Source organism: Acomys minous (assembly GCF_964271855.1).
Source record: "Acomys minous genome assembly, chromosome: 10".
Lineage (NCBI taxonomy): Eukaryota > Metazoa > Chordata > Mammalia > Rodentia > Muridae > Acomys > Acomys minous.
The window spans coordinates 59197226-59219557 of NC_140491.1; the positions used below are offsets into that span (position 1 = coordinate 59197226).

General features: G+C 40.8%; 1 protein-coding gene across 8 annotated transcripts in view; it reads right to left on the reverse strand.

Moving 5' to 3' along the window:
• The window catches only part of ACYP2 (acylphosphatase 2), a 145193-nt gene extending 126744 nt beyond the window's left edge, over window positions 1-18449 (reverse strand). For 4 of the 8 annotated variants that reach the window (XM_084800109.1, XM_084800112.1, XM_084800111.1 and 1 more), the window contains exons 1-3: window positions 18151-18444; window positions 6912-6928; window positions 5198-5307 (exon numbers count right to left, since the gene is read on the reverse strand). In XM_084800109.1, the coding sequence (XP_084656235.1) occupies window positions 5198-5307; window positions 6912-6928; window positions 18151-18283 (260 nt within the window). In that variant the 5' untranslated portion in view covers window positions 18284-18444. Of the gene's footprint in view, window positions 1-5197; window positions 5308-6911; window positions 6929-18150 lie in introns of all 8 variants that reach the window. The other 4 variants (XM_084800107.1, XM_084800110.1, XM_084800114.1 and 1 more) reach the window with 4 other exon arrangements.
• Window positions 18450-22332: the final 3883 nt, after the last annotated feature.

Sequence of the window (22332 nt, forward strand, 5' to 3'; positions counted from 1 at the left end):
CATGGGAGGAAGAGTCAGGGGGAGAAGCGAGAGAAGTAGGCCGCCAGGAGAGGTCCACGGAAGATCAGGAGGAAGAAGCTGGAGCCGAGGAAAGCTACAAAGTGCAAGTACTGCTGGGATGTTTGCTGGGAGTAAGACAAAATAGCATAGAGGGTTAAGAGCAGACTCAAACTGCTCAGATAGTGCTGTGAAGCCTTTCATTATAGAAGAGTCTCAATTCTTTGTGTGATAGCAGGGTTAAGAAATAAATTAAAAGAAACAAATGCAGTTTTATAAAAATAATTACAACAAAGGTCACTCTGTGAAAACTGACAATTGGGCCCCAATGCAGAGGACATCTACACAGCTCACTGAATTTAAAGAGGTCAAGCTGGTACGGGGCATGGAGCATTCACCCCCATATTTTAGCCTCTTTGGTGTGAGAAGATTCTCTGCGGGCTACAGAATAAGAGGGCTGGATACTAATTCAGCCACAAAACCCTCCACCTCTAATCTGTCCTGCCTTCACATTGGTAGGGCCATGATGGGACAGAACTTATGGCAGTGGCCAACCAAATTTTGGTTTATGTTGAGACCCATGCCACTCGAGGGAGCCCATGCCTGACACTGCTTGGATGGCCAGGAACTAAAAACTGGATAGCCCAGAGATCTAGGGTAATACCAAACATGCCTAGCAAAAACAAAACAAACCAATGAAACAAAACTCAATAAAATGTTTCCTAATGATATTCTATTATACTCATAGACTGTTGCCTTGCCCAGTCATTACCAGAGAGGCGTCCTCTAGCAGCCGAGGGGAGCAGGCGCAGAGACTCACAGCCAGACATTATGCAGAAAGTCTAAATTGGAGCTCTCCATCAAGTCCCACCCCTTGGAGATAGGAGGAGGAAGTGTTTTAGGAGTCATAGGGGATGGAGGGCACCAGGAGAACATGACCCACCACATTAACTAAGCAGGGCTCACGTGGCCTCACAAAGACTGAAGCAGCAAGCACAGGGCATGCACGGGTCTACACCAGGTCCCCTACATGTGTTATAGACATTAGCTTGGGGTTTTTGTGGGACTCCAACAGTAGGAGCATGTGCATCTCTGACTTGCTTACCTGCTCTTGACACTCTCCCTCAGTTGTGTTGCCTTGTCCAGCCTCAATATGAGGGCTTTTATCTTGCCTTACTGTATCTTGTTTTGTCCTATTTAGCTGTCCTGTCTTAAAGACCTGTTCTTTTCTGAAGAGGAAACAGAAGAAGGGGAGTGGATTTGGTGGAGAGAGGAGGTGGGGGGAGCTGGGAAGAGTGGAGAGGGGGAAAACTGTGCTTGTAAAGTAGTATATGAAAAAAGAATCTATTTTGTTGTTATTGCTTGTTTTTGGAGACAGGGTTTCTCTGTGTAGCCTTGGTTGTCTTGGAAATTACTCTGTAGACCAGACTGGCCTTGAACTCACAAAAATCCACCTACCTCTGCCTCCTGAATGCTGTGATTAAAGGCATGTGCTACCACCACCCAGCAAGAATCTATTTTTAATAAAAAAAAAAAAAAAACAAGAAAAAAAAAGAAACTTAAGAAGAGGGAGGGGGGAAGCAAGCAGGTTTTTTATAAAATAATAAAAAAAGTAGGAACTGGAGTGACATCTGAACAGTTAAAAGTACTGGACGCTCTTGGGGAAGACCCAGGTTGGGTTCCCAAAATCCATGGGGAAACTCACAACAGTCTGTAACACCAGTTCCAGGGGTCCAATGGCGTTTTCTGGCCTTTTACAGCATTGCATGCACATGTTGCACAGATACACATGGAGGCAAAAACTCATTCACAAAAATATGAAAATAAATAAAAGCATTAAAAAAAACTTTTACAAAAAGAACAGTGAAAGGAAAAATGCTACCAGGTGACTACAATTGAATCAATAATGATATGGTATAGAGATAAATAGATCAATAGGGTAAAACAGAATCCAAAGTTAAAACCTAGTTGACAAATATATGATAAAAAATATATGTCAACTCAGTGGCATAAAGCACAATTAGTTAATAAATGATGCTGGCATAAATGACTACCCAACTAGTAGAAAATCGTTCTTTATCTAAAATTATGAGTAAAAATATATCCAGATAGAGTAAATGCATAAGTACAATAAATAAAGCACCAAAAATTAGGAAAACAGGCCTGGAGAGATGGCTCAGAGGTTAGCAGTACCATCTGCTATTCCAAAAGTTCCCAGTTCAATTCCCAGCAACCACATGGCCACAAGCTCATTCCATTTTTAATGAGATCTGGTTCCTTCTTGTGGTGGAAAAACACACATGTGGGCAGAATACTATATAAATAATAAACTTTTTAAAAGTTAGGAAAACAAACCAACCAAAACCTAGGACATAGCACAATATGCTATTTAATCAGAAAAAAAAAAAAAAAAAGAGCCACACTCCATCCAGATCATGAAGGTGGAAGAGATTGCAGCTGGCAAGTGCCATCAGCCAGCTGTCAAGCAGTTACACTGCTCCAAGATCAAGTTCCCTCTTCCCCACTGCAGATCCAGCACAAGCTGTGCTTCTCCCAACACCTTCTAGACCCAGAGACACACTGAACAAAACTCTAGAGAGGCAAAAAAAAAAACAAAAAACAAACAAACAAAAAAAAAAACCCAAAAAAAAAACCAAAAAAACAAAAAAAACAAAAAAACAAAAAACAAAAAACAAAACAAAAAAAACCTTGTTATGGTCAGGGGGGTCTTCACAACAATTGAAACCTTAACTAAGGCAATGGAAAAATGGAGTTTGTGTGAACGGACCTGTGTAGCTACAGGCATGATACTGGTTGAACTGATTAGAGGTGTAAATTAATATAAAATAATAACCATTCCAGAGCTAATAAGATAAAATAAAAAAATAAAGCAATAATAGCAATTACTAACAGAATGAGCAGGGCAAAATACAAATTTCTACATCTAATTTTGAAGGCAGTCAGTCCCCTGTGCTTTGAATGAGGAACATCCCCCATAGACTCATGTGCTGGGCTGTTTAGGAAGGTAGAGCCTTGATAGAGGAAGCACAGCACCAGGGGCAGGCACAGAGGTTGTATAGCTTGGCTTATTTCCTGTTCTCTCTACTTCTGACTGCTAATGTGATGTGTCCTCAGGTCCTGACACCATGCTGTCTACAGCACAGTGGTCTATACACCCTCTGGAACTCTAAGTCAAATGAACTCTTGTTCCTGTAAGCTGATTTTTTAAGTATTTTATCTCAACAGAATTGAAACTAATAGGGAGTCTGATGAACACTTTTACATTAAATACTCTTCAATAAGTCACACTCCTGGGAATCTACCCCATAAAAACAAAATAACCAATAAGTGGAAGGCAGCATCCTCCTACTGCAATAAGCAAGAAACAAAAGCAAGCACTTGAAGCAATGAGGTGATAAATTATGGTATACCTGCATGTGTACTATTAAGCAGACATTAAGAATATACATCATTTGACTTAGAAGGATTTTCTTAATAACATCTTGAGTGACAAAAATGTGATTTAGAAAACTATGGCTTTATTTTTACTTTGTCTTTTTTTTTTTTTTTCCAGAGCTGAGGACCGAACCCAGGGCTTTGTACTTGCTAGGCAAGTGCTCTACCACTGAGTTAAATGCCCAACCCCGACATAATTTTAAAAATCAAACCTCTCAAAAGCCCATTCCAAGCCCAGTGGCTCTCAACCTGCCGCCTGCCTTTTAGGATGTAGTTCTTAGCTCCTTGTCCAATACCACATCTGCCTGCCTGCCCATCATGATGCTAATGGACAAAATCTCTGAAACTGTAAGCCAGCCTCCCAATTAAATGCTTCCATTCAGAAAAGTTATCTTGGTCATGGTGTCTTTTCACAGCAATAGTACACTAAGAGAGGGGATGGTATAGTTTCCACATGAATACAAATACATAGTTATACACAAATGAATTAGAAAACTAAGAATTCAGTCATTATAAATTTACTACTGACAGTAAAAATGTCTATCTGATGAAAACATGTTACTGAAAATGTGCCAGAGTTCCAGTGAGTAACAATAAATGATATATTAATTATAAGTATATACTTTAAGGAGACTAGAGATATGGCACAGTGGTTAAGAATTCCTCAGAAGACCAAGATTTGGTTCCCAGCACAGACATGCAGGTTCACAACCATGCACAACTCCAGTTCTGGTGGATCCAACCCCCTCCGCTGGCACTGTTGGGCACCAGGAATGTACATGGTTCACAGACATATACCCATGAAAAACACACATACACATAAGATAATGAAATCATTTGAATGCACATTTTTAAGTAAAGGGGAAGCTGTTGAAGGCCACTGGGACAAGTTACATTCACAGACAGAACCAAGAGCAGGCTATTCGCTTTGCTTTCCCATCTCTCTATTCTCTTACTATGCTTATTACAACAGGAAAAAATATTACTTTTCAACTAGGAAAACAGTAAAAAAAAAAAAAAGATAATTATTAAATAAAATAAACTATGATGTAGTATCTAACTCATAGGCTTTGTTGCAAAGACTATATATAATAATTCATCCAAAGTTTTTAGCTCATTCCCAACATGTTGGACATGCTCAATAAATGCTAGGTATTTTATTTTAAAAGTAAAGCATTCTAAAAAGGTATGTAAACTGTGAAGCTGAGAAGTCAAAGCCTTTGAAAATGGTATTGTGTAGACTGGGCACTGTCACCCTCACTGCTGAATCTGCTCTCTTTAGACTGTGAGGACTTGTACTATGGTAACAATAGCACTTGCTAAACAACTCATTGTAAAAATGAAACTACAATTAGGTAAGTACTTATTACACAATAGAAAAAAGACGGCCACCTTTTTGCTTTGAAGACTACATTAGAACTTCAAGAAGCATCTAAAGGCATTGTGCTCTGTCCTAATATTTGAAATGATGACTATTTGGGTCCTGGATATGGATCCCATGCTGGGGAAGACTGGGGCGAACAGACTGGGAAGCGATGCAGCAGCTCTTCTTGAACCCTGTCCAAGAAGGAAGTCTGTTCCCAACAAAGAAACGCCACCTACCTGTGGCCTGCCTACAGACACTCCAGCTTCTTTGTAAGCCATGAGAGCTGAATCTGGACATTGGTACTTCTGTTATCCAATGAAACATGAAAACATAAAACAGCTGCCTAAATGTTGTAGATATGCTGGGCTTACTACTCACATGGAGTCGACCTTTTCTTCAGGGCCTTGCACTTGACCTGTCACGGTGCCTTTGCTTGTATTCTTCACCCAGCCAACCACACCTCTTTTCTTAGCTTCTCCTTCTGTGTACTGGTTTCAGGAAAAAACAAAACAAAACAAAACAAAAAACAAGAGAGGTCAAGTCCATCATTAGACATCTATACTTATAACAGAACTCTAGTATTCAGAAATTGCTAATCTGACAATATTTATTTATTTATTTATTTATAAAATATAATCTAAAGGACTAGAAAGATGGCTCTGTGGTTAAAAGCATCTTGCAGAGGATCAGGGTTCAATTCCGAGCACCCACACGGTTGCTCATAACCATCTATAATTCCAGTTCCAGGAGATCCAATACCTGTTCTGACTTCTGCAGGCACTAAGCATGTCCATAGATATACATGCTGGTAAAATATCAATACATAAAAGAAAAGAAAAGAAAGCCTATGTGCTTGCGTAGCTGACCTACAGTGATACCACTGTTCATAAGATCAGTACAACTAGAGAAAATAGACCAACAGTGAGAATTGCTTCAGATATAGTTTCTATTACTGTTTTTTCAGATCCATAAAATTCAACTGTGTTTTCCTCACATCCATTAATGGAGAATTATATTGCTAATCTAGGCTTTACAGACTGATGAGCCTGGGAGTCTCAATCACTGATTTAAAAATACCAGTTTGTGATCAGCATAAAATAGATACAGGCAGAAAAGACAATGAATCATTTCAAAAGTTCCAATAAAGCTGGGCATAGTGGTGCACACCTTTAATCCCAGCACTCAGGAGGCAGAGGCACATGGATTGTTTTGAGTTCAAGGCCAGCCTGGTCTACAAAGCGAGTCCAGGATAGCCAGGACTGTTACATAGAGAAACTCTGCCTCAAAAAACTAAAAACAAAACAAAACAAATGAACAAACAACAACAAAAACAAAAAAACAAAAAAATGTTCAATAAAAATAGAAATAATTTTAATAATAAAATAAAACCAGCAAGAATACTGGACTAGACACAGTGGTCAGGAAGGCTGGCACACAGCAGGCTCTGATGAGAAGTTGGCTATGCACAAATACAGGTGCTAGTCTGAAAATGAAGAAAATCAGGAAAATGGGGACAATGAGCTATTATGGATAGAGTTATCCCAAGATGCAGAGGCTTGACTGATGGGACAACGGTGGGACTCTCAGAGGTAGCAGCTAGATGGCTACAACAGTGATACCCAGCTCAGAGAGGAAGGGAAAATACAAGCTGCAATTAACTTTTGGGAAAGGAGTGTTTTTTAAAATAAAACCCAAAATGGGGAAAGGAGGGAAATACTGCTAAAATGTGCAACACTAGCACCCAACTCACTTTACAGTGTGAGATATGCTCCTGGCCCAAGGGGGTTTCTATGTAGAAAACCTGAGAGAAGCCATAATTTGTATCCTGTATACCTAGGCAAATGCCTGATTAGAACCATATGCCAGAATGCTTTTGGAATTCATAGAAAGTGTTAACTAAAGCCCAGGAAAGCTATGATAAAACTGTAAAGACAGTTTTAATAGAAACCACAATTTTTTTTCCAAGAAAAATATCATCAGCTATAATGGGCAGGATACAAACAGTACATTAGAACAGGGTAGAAAATGGCTCTGTGATGAAAATCAATAGTTTAAAAAAGGATAATAATAGTAAGAGACAGAGTTCACTTACCATTCTGAAACAAACACCTAAACGAAAGGACAAAAAGAAATGTCAGTTTGTATGTCTTTTACAAACTATGCATTACCTGTCATAATTTGCATCTACTAAAGGGTGAATAACAAAACGTGAACGTACTCAAAGGGTCTTTTTGAAAAAAGTATTTGAAACCAAAGTATGTAATCAAATGCTGAATTACACTTTCATCATATTTTTAAAAATGTATTAAAAGCACAGTTATCTGGTGGTGTGGGCATGTAATCCTGGCAAATTAAAGCTGAGGCAGAGGGGTGACAAGTTTAAGTCCAGTCTAGGCTACATAAAAAACAACTCAAGACCAACCTGGGCAACTTTGCTTCAACATAGTAAGGATAAGAACAGAGAGGAGTTAACCTATGTGTGCGGCTCAAAGATACATTTGCCCAGGATGCATAAAGCTCTAGACAGTGCCCAATTCCACAAAACTGAATTAATTAATTAGTGAACAGTGGACAGTACTTGTATGAAATTTACCTATCCCCAGTTTTTAGAATTTTTTAAGTAGGACAACTATAGTCAAGCTTAAATAGTTTCCAGTTATAACCAGCATATGGGCTTCCAGGGCCTCATCATTAATGGAAATTAATGTCAATGAAAATGATACGTAGAGACTCTCTGGTGTAGCTGTCACTATGTGCATTCTTTGGATCCTGTGGGTTAGGTAGTATTGTTCAAGTTGGTTATGTTTTCTCTTTCTAGACTGTGGTAGACAAAACTGTTCCACTGGGGACTGGAAATGTGCCTCAGTGGTAAGGCATTCATATAGCATGCAGGAAGACCTGTACAGATACAGACACACCACCACAAAAGGGATGCCATCAATTTTATATCTACATGCTTTGTATCTATAACCAAACACTGATACATAAAGAATTGGGTATTTTAATGGAAGTGAAACAAGAGCCTAGATAGTTCCAAATTATTAAGGATGTATGTTGAAGACTGGGACTCACTGGAGAAGGCCTAGTACATCTTTCCTAGGAATTATGGTAATGCTAAACAACAGATCTCAGGTATTCCCCAAACTGCAAATCTAAAGATCTTGATCAATAAGAGTGCACAGCAAAAGAGAACCAGCACCCAAAAGTTGTCCTATGACCTCCACTATGTACCATAGCATTTAGACTCACAGGCTACATACATAAAAGAAGTATATGTAAATGTTTTTTAAATGACCAGCCTGAACTTCAAGTAAAAGAATCACCACACACACACACACACACACACACACACACACACACACACAGAGAGAGAGAGCACACCTCCACTATGGTACTATGGTACGTCCACACAACCACATATGAACCAAATGCAGTATGTTAAACAAAACAAAACAAACAAAAATAAGCTACATCCTGGAAAGGCAAAGCTACAAAAACTGAAAATAGATTTTTTTGTCATCTGGGCATGGTGTGAGTTCCAGGCCAGCCTGGTCTACAAAGCAAGTCCAGGATAGTCAGTGCTACACAGAGAAACCCTATCTAAAAAAAAATATTGTCTGGTGCCAAGGCCTGGGAAAGAGGCTCAAGGGAACATTCTGGAGAGATGGGGCTGTCCTCTGAACTATGCTGGTGATCCCGTGGCCCCTTACATGCAAAAAGAAACTGAGTGTAAAAAAGTAGAAATATTACCAATTGTAAATTATACATTTGGTGGAAAACAATCAGGGAAAAAGAGATCTGGAAGTCACAGGGACCAAACCAAACTAATCTCCAAGGAGGTTTAAAAAAAAATGCTGCTTACACATAGCAGGGGACCCTGGGTAGGAGCACGTGAAGGCTCAGTTTGGGTATTTTATAAAATCACAGTGTTTCCTGATGGCAGTATACTATAGAATTAAATGAATAGGAACAAAAAGAGCAGCGAGGGAATAGACAGTGTAATATCACCAGTAGGATTTTTTGAGTCTATAAAATTTTTTTTTAATACACATAGAGTGTAGAGGAATGATGAGTGGGAAGAATTAGTAAAAAGGAGAACATGAAAGCAATCTGTTCTCCACAGAGGGAAAGATGTCAGCCTGTGGGTATAAAAGGAAACAGCCGAAAGCCACATATGTAGGTTCTACTGCACAAGGCAGGGGCTCAGAATACACAAGTGCTGACTGAGTGCACAGCCTACCAGCTCCAGGCTGTACTGACCATACTTCCTCTGAGCTACTCAACCTCATGTATAAGCATTGTGAAAGGAAAGACCACGGGCAACTGAAGTGAAAAGGAAGTGGAAGACTGGGGAACCGGTCTCAGGTTCAAGCCTCGGTGTCACAAAAAGATAAGAAAAAGAAACATGATCTCTTTCTTACATACACAAGAGCTTACAAACCAACAGTCACTGGGAGTTTTCTTTCTTTCTTTCTCTCGCTTTCTTTCTTTTTTTTTCTTTCTTTTTTTTCCTTTTCGAAACACCCTTGGTTGTCCTGGACTCACTTTGTAAACCAGGCTGGCCTCGAACTCAGAGATCCACCTGCCTCTGCCTCTTGAGTGCTGGGATTAAAGGCGTGCACCACCACGCCCATCTTTTATGGGGGGAGGGGTTCTTAAAAATCAGACTCTCCAACAACATCTCTGACTTACAGAATCTGTACCTAAGATCTAAGGAATCTGCTATTACACAGTGAAATTTGCAACCAGTAGCTGGGAGGAAGGTTGGAGGGAGGCTTGTGAAAGGTTTCCACACTTCAGGTTAGGGGTCGCATTACAGGACAGGCACAGCATTTGGCTAGCATGAATAAAGCCCTGGCTTCAAGTCCCAGTAGGGTGGTTCAATTGCTGTGGATGAGAAACGGCATGCTCACTTATCACATTGGCCTCACTAGCTTACAAGTCAGTTGTGCACAAGAAGCCCTGAATGGTGGAGAGCACGTCCTAAGTGCTGCACCCTATCATGACCTGGCGTTGCATTACTTGCAGGGCAGGCAATTTGCAAGGTGAGGCTGTTCCCTCCCCCCTTAGGACTTACCCCCCCCCCGCCCCCGGGGCAAAGGAAATCCACATTAACCTCTGCCCTAGCAAAGAGCAACATCCTTTCAGTTTATGAACACCAAGGAGAAAGGACGACTTATAACTCAAGCAGGGCCGGAGGAGATGTCTCAGTCAGTAAAATGTGTTGTAGGCAAGCAGGAAGACCGGAGCTCAGCCCTTAGTGCCCATGTAGAAGCCAGGCATCCCATACGTGTCTCTGAGAGGAGCAGAGGCAGGAGGATCACTAGAGCTTGCAAGTCCCCTGGCTTTAGAAAAATACCTTGACTCAAAGGACAGATGGTACCAAAGAAAATAAATATTTTCTTTGGGCCTCTCTGTGTGTTCACAAACACACATTGCAATATATTCACACATACAAATATTTTTAAATCCTTTGAAAAAAATAAGATAGGATGTAATAGAGGACGACTTCTGACATTAACCTCTAGCCTCCACACACATATGCCCAGGTGAAAATACCTATATACACATTTACACATACACCACAAAGACACACATTAGATAATGGATGGATGTGTGAATAGATGGGTGATGTAGATAGATAGATAGATAGATAGATAGATAGATAGATAGATAGATGCTCATAGCTTAAAGCAAAGGAGTTTGAGAAGGTTGTTGTTGCTATTTTGTTGTTTGGAGACAAGCTCTTACCGTATAGCTTAGGCTGGTCTCACATTCAGTATGTAGCCTGTACCAGCTTTGAACTTGCAGTCTCAGAAAAGAACTCTTAAAAGTAGTTTTAAAAGTACTTTTTAAAACAACAAAGACATATCCAACTAATTATGTGTGTTGGGATAAGGAAATTACATATATAATCTAAGATGGATTATTTCAGATAAAATCTAAAAATTAGATAATTCAAGTATATTCAACAAGAAAATAATCATTAGTTATTTGCATAACAAAAATTTTAGTCTAATTCAAAGTACAAAGGGTGAGATAAATAGGCAAGACATAGTTGTCTCTGCATCTAGTAGCTCAGAATATAGTAGGGAAAATAGAACAGACAGACAGACAGAGACAGAACAATAAACAGGGTGTGGTGATTCTGTAATCTCAGAAGTGCAAGACATCTTTGGCTACAAGGCAAATTCAAGGCCAACCTGGGCTTACAGGAGACTCTGTTTTTAAAAAAAATATCTATAATTATTTACAGCTGGGGCTAGGCATGGCAATGTATATCTGTAACCTTAGTACTTGAAAGACAGGCAGGAAAATTCACATTCTAGGTCATCCTGTTCTATACAGTGATTTCTAGGCTAGGTAGGAATGAAATCCCACTTCAAAAAGGAAAAACAGGGCCAGCAAAATGGCTCAGTGGGTAAGGGAACTTGCTGCCAAGCCTGACAACTTGAGGTCAACCCCCAGAAGCCACATGGTAGAATGAGAGGACCAAGTTCCACAAGTTGTCCTCTGACTGCCACACACACACCAACACACAAAAATAAGCAAATGGGAAAAAATAAAAATAAAGGAAAAAAATTTTTAGCAATAATATCCATAAGCCTGGATACAAATGTGAGTACACTGGACAGACAAACCAATCTTGGTGACTTTGATACATATTTATTGAAAAATGAGTTTTAAAAATGAAAAATTTATGAAAATGCCATAAGAAAACTTGTTATTTTATAAGATAGTTTAAAAAATAAACTAATAATTTTTAAATGACTTTTTGAAAGTTCAGACTTCATTCAAAAGCAATAGTTAGTACGGTGAGAGCAACATGATATTACAGATGGAAAATATGCTCAGAGGCCCAAAGCTAGGATTATCACACACAATTAAGCATGCAAGGACGTGCACAGCCTCAGAAAAGCATATCCCAGCCCCAACCTGTACCAAAGACTTACTAAAAACATCTAAGTTGTGTTCCAGCTGTTTCTAGAAGAAATCGTGTTTTCTCTCAAGTCATCCACAGCAAAAACCTCCCAGCTTCCTTGCATCCAGTTCTGCCTCCCACTTACTCTTTACAAACAAGGCAAGGTGGGCTTATTTCCTAAGTAAAATCCAATCACTTCATTCCCAAACTTAAAACTGACTAGTGACTCCTCATGACATGGAAAATAAAATGAATTCTAGTCACCACATTCTCCATGTCTTTCCCAATCCTTTACCTCTCGCCTTTCCGTTACCCTCTAAAATGGTGTGAATAAGAAATGCAAACCCTTAGGCTTGTGTGCTTGACCCCTTGGTCCCTGATTGGTGGTGCTATTTGGAGGGGGGGGGTATTATGAGATCTTTAGGAGGTGCTGCCTTGCTGGAGAAAGTTTGTCATGGGGGTATGGGGCAGGCATTGGAGGACTTATAGCTTCGCTCCACTTCTAGGTCAGTCATTTTGCTTTCTGCACTTGTTTGAAGACGTGATCTCTGCACTTCAACAATTCCTGTAGGGGCATATCATACTGACTACCACATACCATTGCTACACACTTAGCAATTCACCTTTTGGTTTTTTGTTTTGTTTTGTTTTGTTTTTATTTTTTTCAAGAAAGGGTTTTCTGTGTAGCCTTGGCTGTCCTAGGCTCACTTTGTGGACCAGGCTGGTCTTGAACTCACAGCTTTCCATCTGCCTCCCAAGTGTTGGGGTTAAAGGCGTGTGTCACCACACCTGGCTTGGCAATTCACATTTTATTTCCCATTTTCACAGTAAACTGTAAATCCCAAGAGGGCACTATTTGCTAGACCAGGGCTGGGCACACAAGTGTTGTATAAATTTAAAAAAAGAAAAGCTAGTTGAAGAAAATTCTGTAACAGGGCTGGAGAGATGGCTCAGAGGTTAAGAGCACTGGCTGTTCTTCCAAAGGTCTTGAGTTCAATTCCCAGAAACCACTTGGTGGCTCACAACCATCTACAATGAGATCTGGTGCCCTCTTCTGGCCTGCTGCCACACATACAGGCGTAGTACTGTATAAATAATACATAAATCTTTTTTAAAAAGAAAGAAAAGAAAATACTGTAACAATTCATTATTAACATTACAAATACACATATAGCTATTAGAATTTTTGGTTTGGTTTGGGTTTTTTGTTTTTGTTATTTTTCAAAACAGGGTTTCTCTGTATAGTCTTGGCTGCCCTAGACTCCCTTTGTAGACCAGGCTGGCTTTGAACCTACAAAGATCTGCCCAGCCCTGCCTCCCTGTGTGCTAGGATTACAGGCGTGCCCTGACAGGCTTGGGCCTTTATTTTAAACCCTTAGAATGAATGTGTGTCAAGCGGTCTCAAGACCTCCAGCCCATTAAGCTTCTGAAGCAGGGAGCCATGCAGAAATCAACAAAGTTCCACAGCCCATTGGAATCTTCTTGAATCTTTCCAAGAGGCCTGACGCCTAAACTAGGCATGTAGTGGGAAGCCATGTAAACAGAAACAAAAGGCAAATGTGGATACATGTTTCCTGTAGTTTATCAGCTGTGGCTAGAACAGAACACCCTAGGTCAGGCCCTCTGTTGGTGAGCAGGCTTCCACTGGGCTTTCACAGATCCCTCTCTGGCCCCACTCTGCTTCCACATCACTTGGTAAAGAGAAAAGGAGCTGAGGTGACACACTGCTCTGGGAAACTGGGACAGACAGAGGCACCTTCAGCCATGAAACACTCGAGTGCAATGTGTTGTTCAGTCAAGCTCAGTCAGCAGCAACCTGTTCTTCACGTAATGGAAAAAGAGACAGGGAGGCAATAAGTAAGTTTATGCAAAGGAAACGTACTTGAAATCTACAAGGGAACACTGCCATCCAAAGAAACCATATGATAAGTATAAATGCCTGAATCGTTTTCTGTCACGTATTTGCATACTGTAATGCATGCCTTCATCTTGGGAGCTGAGTGCACATGCCATTCTGAATGCAGGAAGTGAGCCTGTGGCTGCTCTACAAATCAGCCTGTAGTGATTTCAAATGTGTTTGCTTATGTGGTTTCACACACACACTTTGGACATATCCAAAACTCTCATCACCTTTCTTGTCCCCTCCTGACTTCCCACTTGGTCCCCTTCCTAATGAGTTATAACATTTTTAACTGCCGAAACAGTTAAGGAGTAAAATTCTGCCTAACCCTTCTCCATGGTCAAGGGAGCTATGTGTCACGGCAGCATCTTTCAAACACATGAAACAACCCCCACACTACCTTGTCTTAGAGCCATCACTGCTGTGCAGTTTAATTCAAGACACTTTTGAAGTCTCCACCAGAGGCACCAGCCCTGTGGGAAGCAATATAATAAGCCCTCAGCCTGACCTTCAAAATATTATCCTTCCTGAGATAGTGAGAGGCACAGACCTGGGAACACAACTACAGCAGAAAATAGCATTAATGAAAGCAGAACTAGCCACAAAACTGAATAACATAAATGTGAACAGGAGTGAGAGGCAGCATACTCACACTTTTTGACTCTGATGTACTCTAATGTCTAAATTGCAAGTTTTCTATTTCGCTGTCTATACAAGGAAAGATATGCATATATAAATCATGTGGTAAGGCCATTAGTAATCCATCATGGTTTATTTTTACCATTTTATTTTACCATATTATTTGATGTAATATTTCTGTTTATTTTTCTTCCTCTTCCCTCCTTCCATATCCTTCCCCTCCACCTTCCTTTCCTTTGAGGCAAGCTGTCACTATGTAGCCCAGGCTGGCCTTGACTTTGAGATCCTCTTGCCCCAACTTCCTGGGTGTTGGGAATACAGGTATGTATCACTATATTCAGCTTAAACAAACTTTTAAGAATATATTTATATGAGGACTCTAGTAAACTTGCTGCTTTCTAAACCCCAGTTACTTCTGTCAAAACAAACCCTGGGACTTCTAAAACCCGTGCAAACAAAGACATGGCCAGAATGCATTTCTAAGAGTGTTAGCATTGACAGAAAGATGGCAAAGCACCAAACCACCTGGTTACCAGTTTCCTTTTTGATTCTTCAGTCTATTATTCTGTGGGGGATATATAACTAAACATCCATAGAAACATTACAAGCCAAGCCACAGCTACAAATACTGTAATGAAGATTCAGTCCCCTGTCAAGAGTCTTCACGAAAGCCTTGCCTCCCAGCTCTGGTAACAGAAATTCACAGAGAAAACCAAAACCCACAGAGCTTCTATAGAAGGTAGAAATGTGTAAGAAGAAAAGATGGCAAAAGAGAAAATGTTAAAGTTACTTTCCTGCAGAGAAACTGGCAAACACTGTCTGAGGTGATTAAGGTCAACATGAACTATGATGAGCCTCCCTGAGATCTGTGATATACATTCAAAATGGGACATTACCTCTGCGGTCCTCAAATCTATAACCTAGTCTTCTCATGACAATACTTTCAGATACGGGCCAGCAATTCCAAGGGCTGAAGAGATGGTCAGTATCACACAAAAAACATTTACAGCTGTAGTGCCAGATGAGCCAATGCCCTCTCTGGCCTCGGAGGTCATCTGCACGTACATGCTTATACCCATACACATACATACATACATACATACATACATACATACATACATACACATCATTTTAAAATAAAATGATTTAGCTGGTGTGATTGGTGTGATGGTGCACACCTTTAATCTCAGCACTTGGGAGGCAGAGGCAGGCAAATCTCTGAATTTGAGGTCAGCCTGGTCTACAAAGATAGTCCAGGACAGTCAGAGCTACACAGAGAAACCCTATCTCAAAACACCCGCACCCCCCGCAAAATAAAATAAATAAAATAAAATCTTCTTTAAAAAGTGACTTCCCAGGGCTGGAGAGATGGCTCACTTGTTAAGAGCACCACCTGCTCTTCCAAAGGTCCTGACTTCAATTCCCAGCAACCACATGGTGGCTCACATCCATCTATAATGTGATCTGATATCCTCTTCTGGCCTACAGATGATAAATAAATAAATCTTAAAAAGAAAAAAAGATTCATCCTTATACTTCTATTGTCCTAGAACTAGTCCTGGCACCAAAATTTGCATTAGCCAGGGTTCTCTAGAGTAACAGAACTTATAGAACGAGTCTCTCTATATAGAAAGGGGATTTACTAGAATGACTTGCAGGTTGTGGTCCAGCTAGTCTAACAATGGCTGCCAACTAATGGAAAGTCTACGAATCCAGTAGTTGCTTAGTCCAGGACGCTGGATGTCTCAACTGGTCTTCAGTATACACCAGAATCCCAAAGAAGTAGACTCTACTGCCAGTGAAGGATTAGACTTGCTAGCAGCACGTTGAGGGCAAACAGGCAAAAGCAGCAAGCTTCCTTCTTCCACGCCTTCCAGCAGAAGGCATGGCCTAGATTAGAAGTAGGGCTTCCAATCTCAAAAGATCTGGATTAAAGGTGCCTCTTCTCACCTCAAAGATCAGGCTAGAAATGGATCTTCCCACTTCAAATTAAGCAACAATCCCCCTCGGGTGGGCTCTCCATTTTTAGGTCTTAGTTCATTCCAGATGTAGTCAGGTTAGCAGAGTAACAAAAGTACTAGCCACGTAGCTTCTGAGATCAGGAAGAGTTAGACGGGCACTTATTTTGGCCATGACTTCTGGTGTCCTTTCTAAAGGTACAAACTCAAGAATTGCTTTTCAAATGTCCAGCTTCCTTGTGCAGTCTTTTCTATCCCTGATCTTACACTGGTCTGTTATGATTTTCCCTTCCTACCTCTCTTCTCACAGCAAATCTCTGAAACAAAAGCTCCTTATAAAAATAAATAAAGAAACAACAAACACTTTTGTCCATTTTTAACCTTACCCCGGATACACTGCCCCAAAATGTAAAATATCAATAGAATAGCAAAATAAAAGGATAATATTCCCCCTCCCCCTTTAAACAAGATTCCATTTTTTTTTTTTAAATCCCAGCTTTCCTGCTTAGAAATAAATTTCCAACACAAACTCACCTTTAAAAATCTACTAATGGTTACTATTAAAGCATATTGTTAAAGGTAGTTAAGAAAACATCTCCTGGCTGGGCATGGTGGCACACGCCTTTAATCCCAGCACTCGAGAGGCAGAGGCAGGCAGATAGATGTGAATTTGAGGCCAGCCTGGTCTACAAAGGGAGCCCAGGACAGCCAAGGCTACACAGAGAGACAAAAAAAAAAAAAAAAAAAAAAAAAAAAAGCCCCAAACAACAAGAAAACAAAAAGAAAAAAAAACCCACATTATTTATATACATACATACATACATACACACACACACACACACACACACACACACTGAGCACATCTGGGCGGGAGGATGAAATGAACAGTAGGAAACTCTCATGCATACCAAACAATGGGATAAAATTATGTAGAATAGGTAGAACAGAAATCAGACTGAAACAGGAAGTTATATCCTTGTAAAAGAGCATTTTTAAATTTTGAAGCCAGAGTCTCAGCGCCTTGACTGGTCTCATCTCAGTATGTAGTCCGTTCAAAAGTGCTAGCTGGCTTATGGGCATATGCCACGACACCCTTGGTACAGTGCACAGGGCTTGGTGACTATTAGGCAAGCACTCCACTAACTGAGCTACGTTCCCACTCTCAAAAGTTTTCTTTTAAATGGATGCTATATATTAAATAATTACAGTATTTATATCTACTCCACTAGATAATGTTTTCAAGTGTATATAGACTAGGCTGGCCTCGAACTCAAAGGTCCACCAGCTTCTGCCTAACGAAGGTGTGTGCTACCATGTCAAGCCCCGTTAGAAAATTTAAGAATGTTTTAACGTTTTAATTTATAAATATAAAAATTTTACAATAAGTCAGACATGCTCTGTGCTTTTTAAGCTTATAAGCAAACAAAATTTGAAAATTTCAGTTAAACTGCCAGGTGGTGTCGTTCAGTGATATAGTGCACAAGTGCAAAAATTTGTATAAATATGAAAGGGTCAATCTCCAAAACACAGGAAGGAAAAACTGCTAGTAAGTTGGCGAGGGGCCATAACCTCTGACAAAGTAAGCCATCCGGTATCATTCAGGTACCCTTGCTAAACCCAAGCCCGAAAACCCTTTGTGACCAATAACCTCTGCTTTTCCCTCCCACTCCATCGGTTTCCACTAGGCTGGCAGCCGCCCCTTTGGGTACCCCGGGTGACCTCCCTCCGCCCTCAACAGCGCCCACTGCCATGCCACGCACGCGCATTGCCCCTCCTCCCACCCGGGGCTGCTGTGTCATGGCTGAGCGGAAGTCCCTGCCTCAGAGGGAAGAGGCCTCCCCTAAGATGGATGGCGCTAGCTTTCTCCCCTCCCTCGCACAGCCCAGTCTCGGCTTCCAGGGTCAGGCCGTACCCTGCACTCTCCCGAACACCTCGTAGTCCACAGACTTGAGCGGCTCCGCCATGGCGGCCAGCCTTCTCGCGAGCAGCCGGATCGGGGTGTGCGGCGCAGAGACTGCGGCGGCAGCCCGGGGAAGGAGGCTCATGGGCGCTGGGACCGGCGCCCGGCGGCGGCGGCGGCCGGGGACACGAGCGAGCGCGCCGGGTCACGCAGAGGACGGCGGTGAGGGCGGAGGAAACCGCGCTCCTTGCACACCCAGGACCTAGTTAGTGCCCGAGGTCCTGGGAAGGGATTAAAGCCAACTAAGATATTCATCTACCCACTGACGTTTATTTGACACACACACAAATTATGGTTTTTTATAGGATGAAAATAGGGGCACTTGTTGGCGGGAGGAAGGGGTAGAGCCAGAGTGGGCAAGGTAAAAGAGGGTAATAGGGAATGGAAATTACCAAAATCCATTTTATTCAAGGATAAAATGTCAAAGAATTGCTTTAAGTTTGAGGTGTTTTTCTCTAAGTACACTGTAAAGTGATTAATTCAAGCTAATTAGCATTCATCTCACATCTGATTTCATTTAAGATCTCAACAGTTTTTAAATACATATCATTCTTAACTATACTCATCATTATGTTAATATGGTCTCCACCTCAAATTAACAATTTTTGTGTCCTTGAAACAATATCCGAATTTCCAACTCTTCCTCACTTATGCCCGAGATTGGCCTTTAAATGAAGGACCTACTTAACTTAGTGGCAGAGGGTATTTGGTCAATGTGCTGGCTAGTCTTTTTTGTTTTGTTTTGTTTTTCTGGTTTTTTGAGGCAAGGTTTCCCTGTGCAGCCTTGGCTGTCCTGGAGTCACTTTGTAGACCAGGCTAGCCTCGAACTCACATTAATCCCTTTGCCTCTGCCAAGGGAGTGGGAGTGCTGGGACCTCGCCTGGCTATGCTGGCTAGTCTTATGTCAATTTGACACAAGCTAGCATCATCTGAGAGGAGGGAACCTCAATTGAGAAAATGCCTCCGTAAGATCCAGCTGTAAGGAATTTTCTTAGTGATTGATGAGGAAGGGCCCAGCCAATCCTGGCCTAGTGGCTGAGCAAGCCATGAAGAGCTAGCCAGTAGTAGCAGCCTCTGAGTCAGCTTCTGGTTCCTGCCCTGTTTGAGTGCCTTTCCTGACTTGAACAGGGTTGTGGAAGTCTAAGTCAAATAAACCCTTTCCTCCCCAACTTGCTTTTGGTCAAGATGTTTGATTAAAGCAATAGAAGCCCTAACTAAGACAGCGAATTAATTGTGTAACGTTCTGGCAACTGCCAGATCTGTGGTGAGAGTGAGCTAAGCCATAAATTAGCCTTGACTTTTTCATTCAGGCTGCTGAATCAGGAAGGTTTATGCCTCAATCGCTATTCCAAGTAGATGCAGTACTGTGTAGGATGAGAAATTTTAATAATTTCACTTAATGGAAACAGAAAGACACGTATTCATCTTAACTGTTGTTACACAGGTCTGTCTTCGGTGACATTTCAGTTGCCTAGGACAACTAAGTCAGTTTATATTTAGAGAATTATATTTCCTAGTGAGCTTTTTAAAGTCTTACCTTCTACTAACCCATCACTCCAAATAATCAGGATAGTACTTTTGATAATCTGCCCTCTAAACTTCAAATACTTTTTACATGTCAGATTTTGCATTTCTCAATTCATTTGTTGGCCTCAATACCTTTACGTATTTCTTTGCATCTGTTCATGTTGAAGAATCAACTACAACTTGATGAAATACTGTGTGCTAGTTCTCTCTGGAAACACACACACACACACACACAGACACACACACAATCAGGGCAAGGCATGGTGGCATACTCCTTTAATCCCGACATTCGAGAGGCAGGCTGATCTCTCGTGAGTATGAGGCTAGTCTAGTTTACACACTGAGATGCAGGCCAGCTAAGGCTATGTGGTGAGACCCTGCATCAAAATAAGTAAGTGCTCTGAAACTTGGACAGAGAATGGGTTAGTCAATTTTTTAAAAAAAAATATATTTTATTAATTTACTCATATTACATCTCAATTGATATCCCATCCCTTGTATCCTCCCATTCCTCCCTCTCTCTCATTTTCCCCTTACTCCCTTCCCCTATGACTGTGACTGGGGGGGACCTCCTCCCCCTCTTTATGCTCATAAGGTATCAAGTCTCTTCTTGGTACCTGCTATCCTTCCTCTGAGTACCACCAGGCCTCCCCATCCAGGGGACGTGGTCAAATATGGGGCACCAGGTTCGTGTGAAAGTCAGACCCCACTTAAGATATGGTCTAGAAGTGTTAATCTGGATACATTTGCCTAATAAAGGTCTTGGCATTGCAGAGACTTCACAATTTAACTGTTCCTCTCATCTCCCAAGTCGATTTATGAAGGCAATGGAATCAACATAGATTTAAGTCATCTTCGGATATCTTTAAATTCTCTCCATTACACTCCGAACCAAACCTAAGGTCTCCAGTCACCGCTAACTGGTTAACACGTTTCCCTATGTCCTGAAGGTGACCCACTGCCGAGAGCTCTCTGTACAACAGAGCAAAAGCTCTTCTCTGGAACCTATTTTTACCTGGAATGCCCCCAGCCACTCCCAGATCTTCCCTCTGTTCCTCAGTGGCTTTTGCATATGCTTGTCAGATTCCCTCCTACCCAGTCTGTGCTTCCTCCCCATTGGTTCTGTGTCTCACAGATCATTGACGACGGGGAAGGATGACATTTTCTTAGTCAACCCTTAACTCTTCTCCACATTTACCCAGGAGTACCTCTGCCAGCTGTTACGTAGCTGTATTTTAGCTTTAGAAGTGCTATGGCAACAGTTGACATTTGCTTAGCTGAAAAGTACTTTGTCTGCCAAAAGCTGAACATTAGCAAATGGAAATCTTTATGTACCATTTCAGCATGGATTGCTAATAAAATGTGATTCTAAGACTTTAGAATGGTGAGCAATTGTTTCTAATATTAAGAAATTTTAAATAAGAAAGAATTAGAGAAAAATTAGAGAAAAAAATCAGTCATCCATAATCTCAACACATCTGCTACATTCTGACAAATATATATCATGTATGTGTGTATGTGTGTGTACATGTGTGTGCATATGTATGTATACAAGTCCATCAACTATAACATGAATATAAATCATACATGCTTTAAGTATACATTGGTTTTCTCTTTTTCATGTCAGTCTTTCTAATAAATAATTTAATAATTTTATTAAGTGTATATAGCCGTAGACTAACCTACAAAGCACCTGTTATTGTACATTTAGAATGCTTCTCATTTTTCACCATCATAAAAATATTGTAAAAGAAATATATATGTAGCTTCCTTTCTTTCTTTTTAGGGTAGCCAGAAGACAGGTGTCACTGTGCAACCCACCTGGCCATAGACTCTCAATCCTCCTGTCTCAGCCTACCTAATGTGGGATTGTGGGTATGCGCCACTATATCTAGTCTAAAATATTGTTCTTTTCATTTTTGTTTTGTTTTTTTGTTTTGGAGACAGGATCTCAATATATAGCCCTGGCTGGCCTGGAACTCAATGTGTAGATCAAGATAACCTTGAATCACAGAGGTTTGCCTGCCTCTGCCACCAAGTTCTGGGATTGAAGGCACGTACCAAGGTCCTCTGTGAGAACAGCAAGTGCTCTTAGGCACTGAGACATATCTCTAGCCCTGTGTTTATTGGTAATACATATTACTGCGTTATATGTTTAATATAAGATCTCTACCAAGTTAAACAGACTATTGCCAGTCCTGTTTATGATTGACTCATTATACAAACAAATGTATCCAGAATCTTTACATATGGAAGGGATTAAATTATATGTAAAATTTGGAGTTCATGATCTGAGCAACAGCTTTAGAATAAAGAGGGAACAGACAGACTCTCTGTTAGTACACACTTAAATTAATATTTAGTTGAACCAGTTCTTGACAGGATTTTTTAAAAGAAATTTTTGTGTCAAGAGTGGTAGCACACCCCTGTAATCCTAGTATGCCAGACACTAAAGGTTTGAAGGTGAAATGTCCCTCATAGGTTCATGTGTTTAAACACCTGGTAGGCACTTGTTTGGTGTGTTTATGGAACCTTTCAATAAGTGGAGCCAACCTGGAGGAAGAGGGAAGGCTTTAAGGTTCATGGTTCAGACCTGCTTCCATGTCT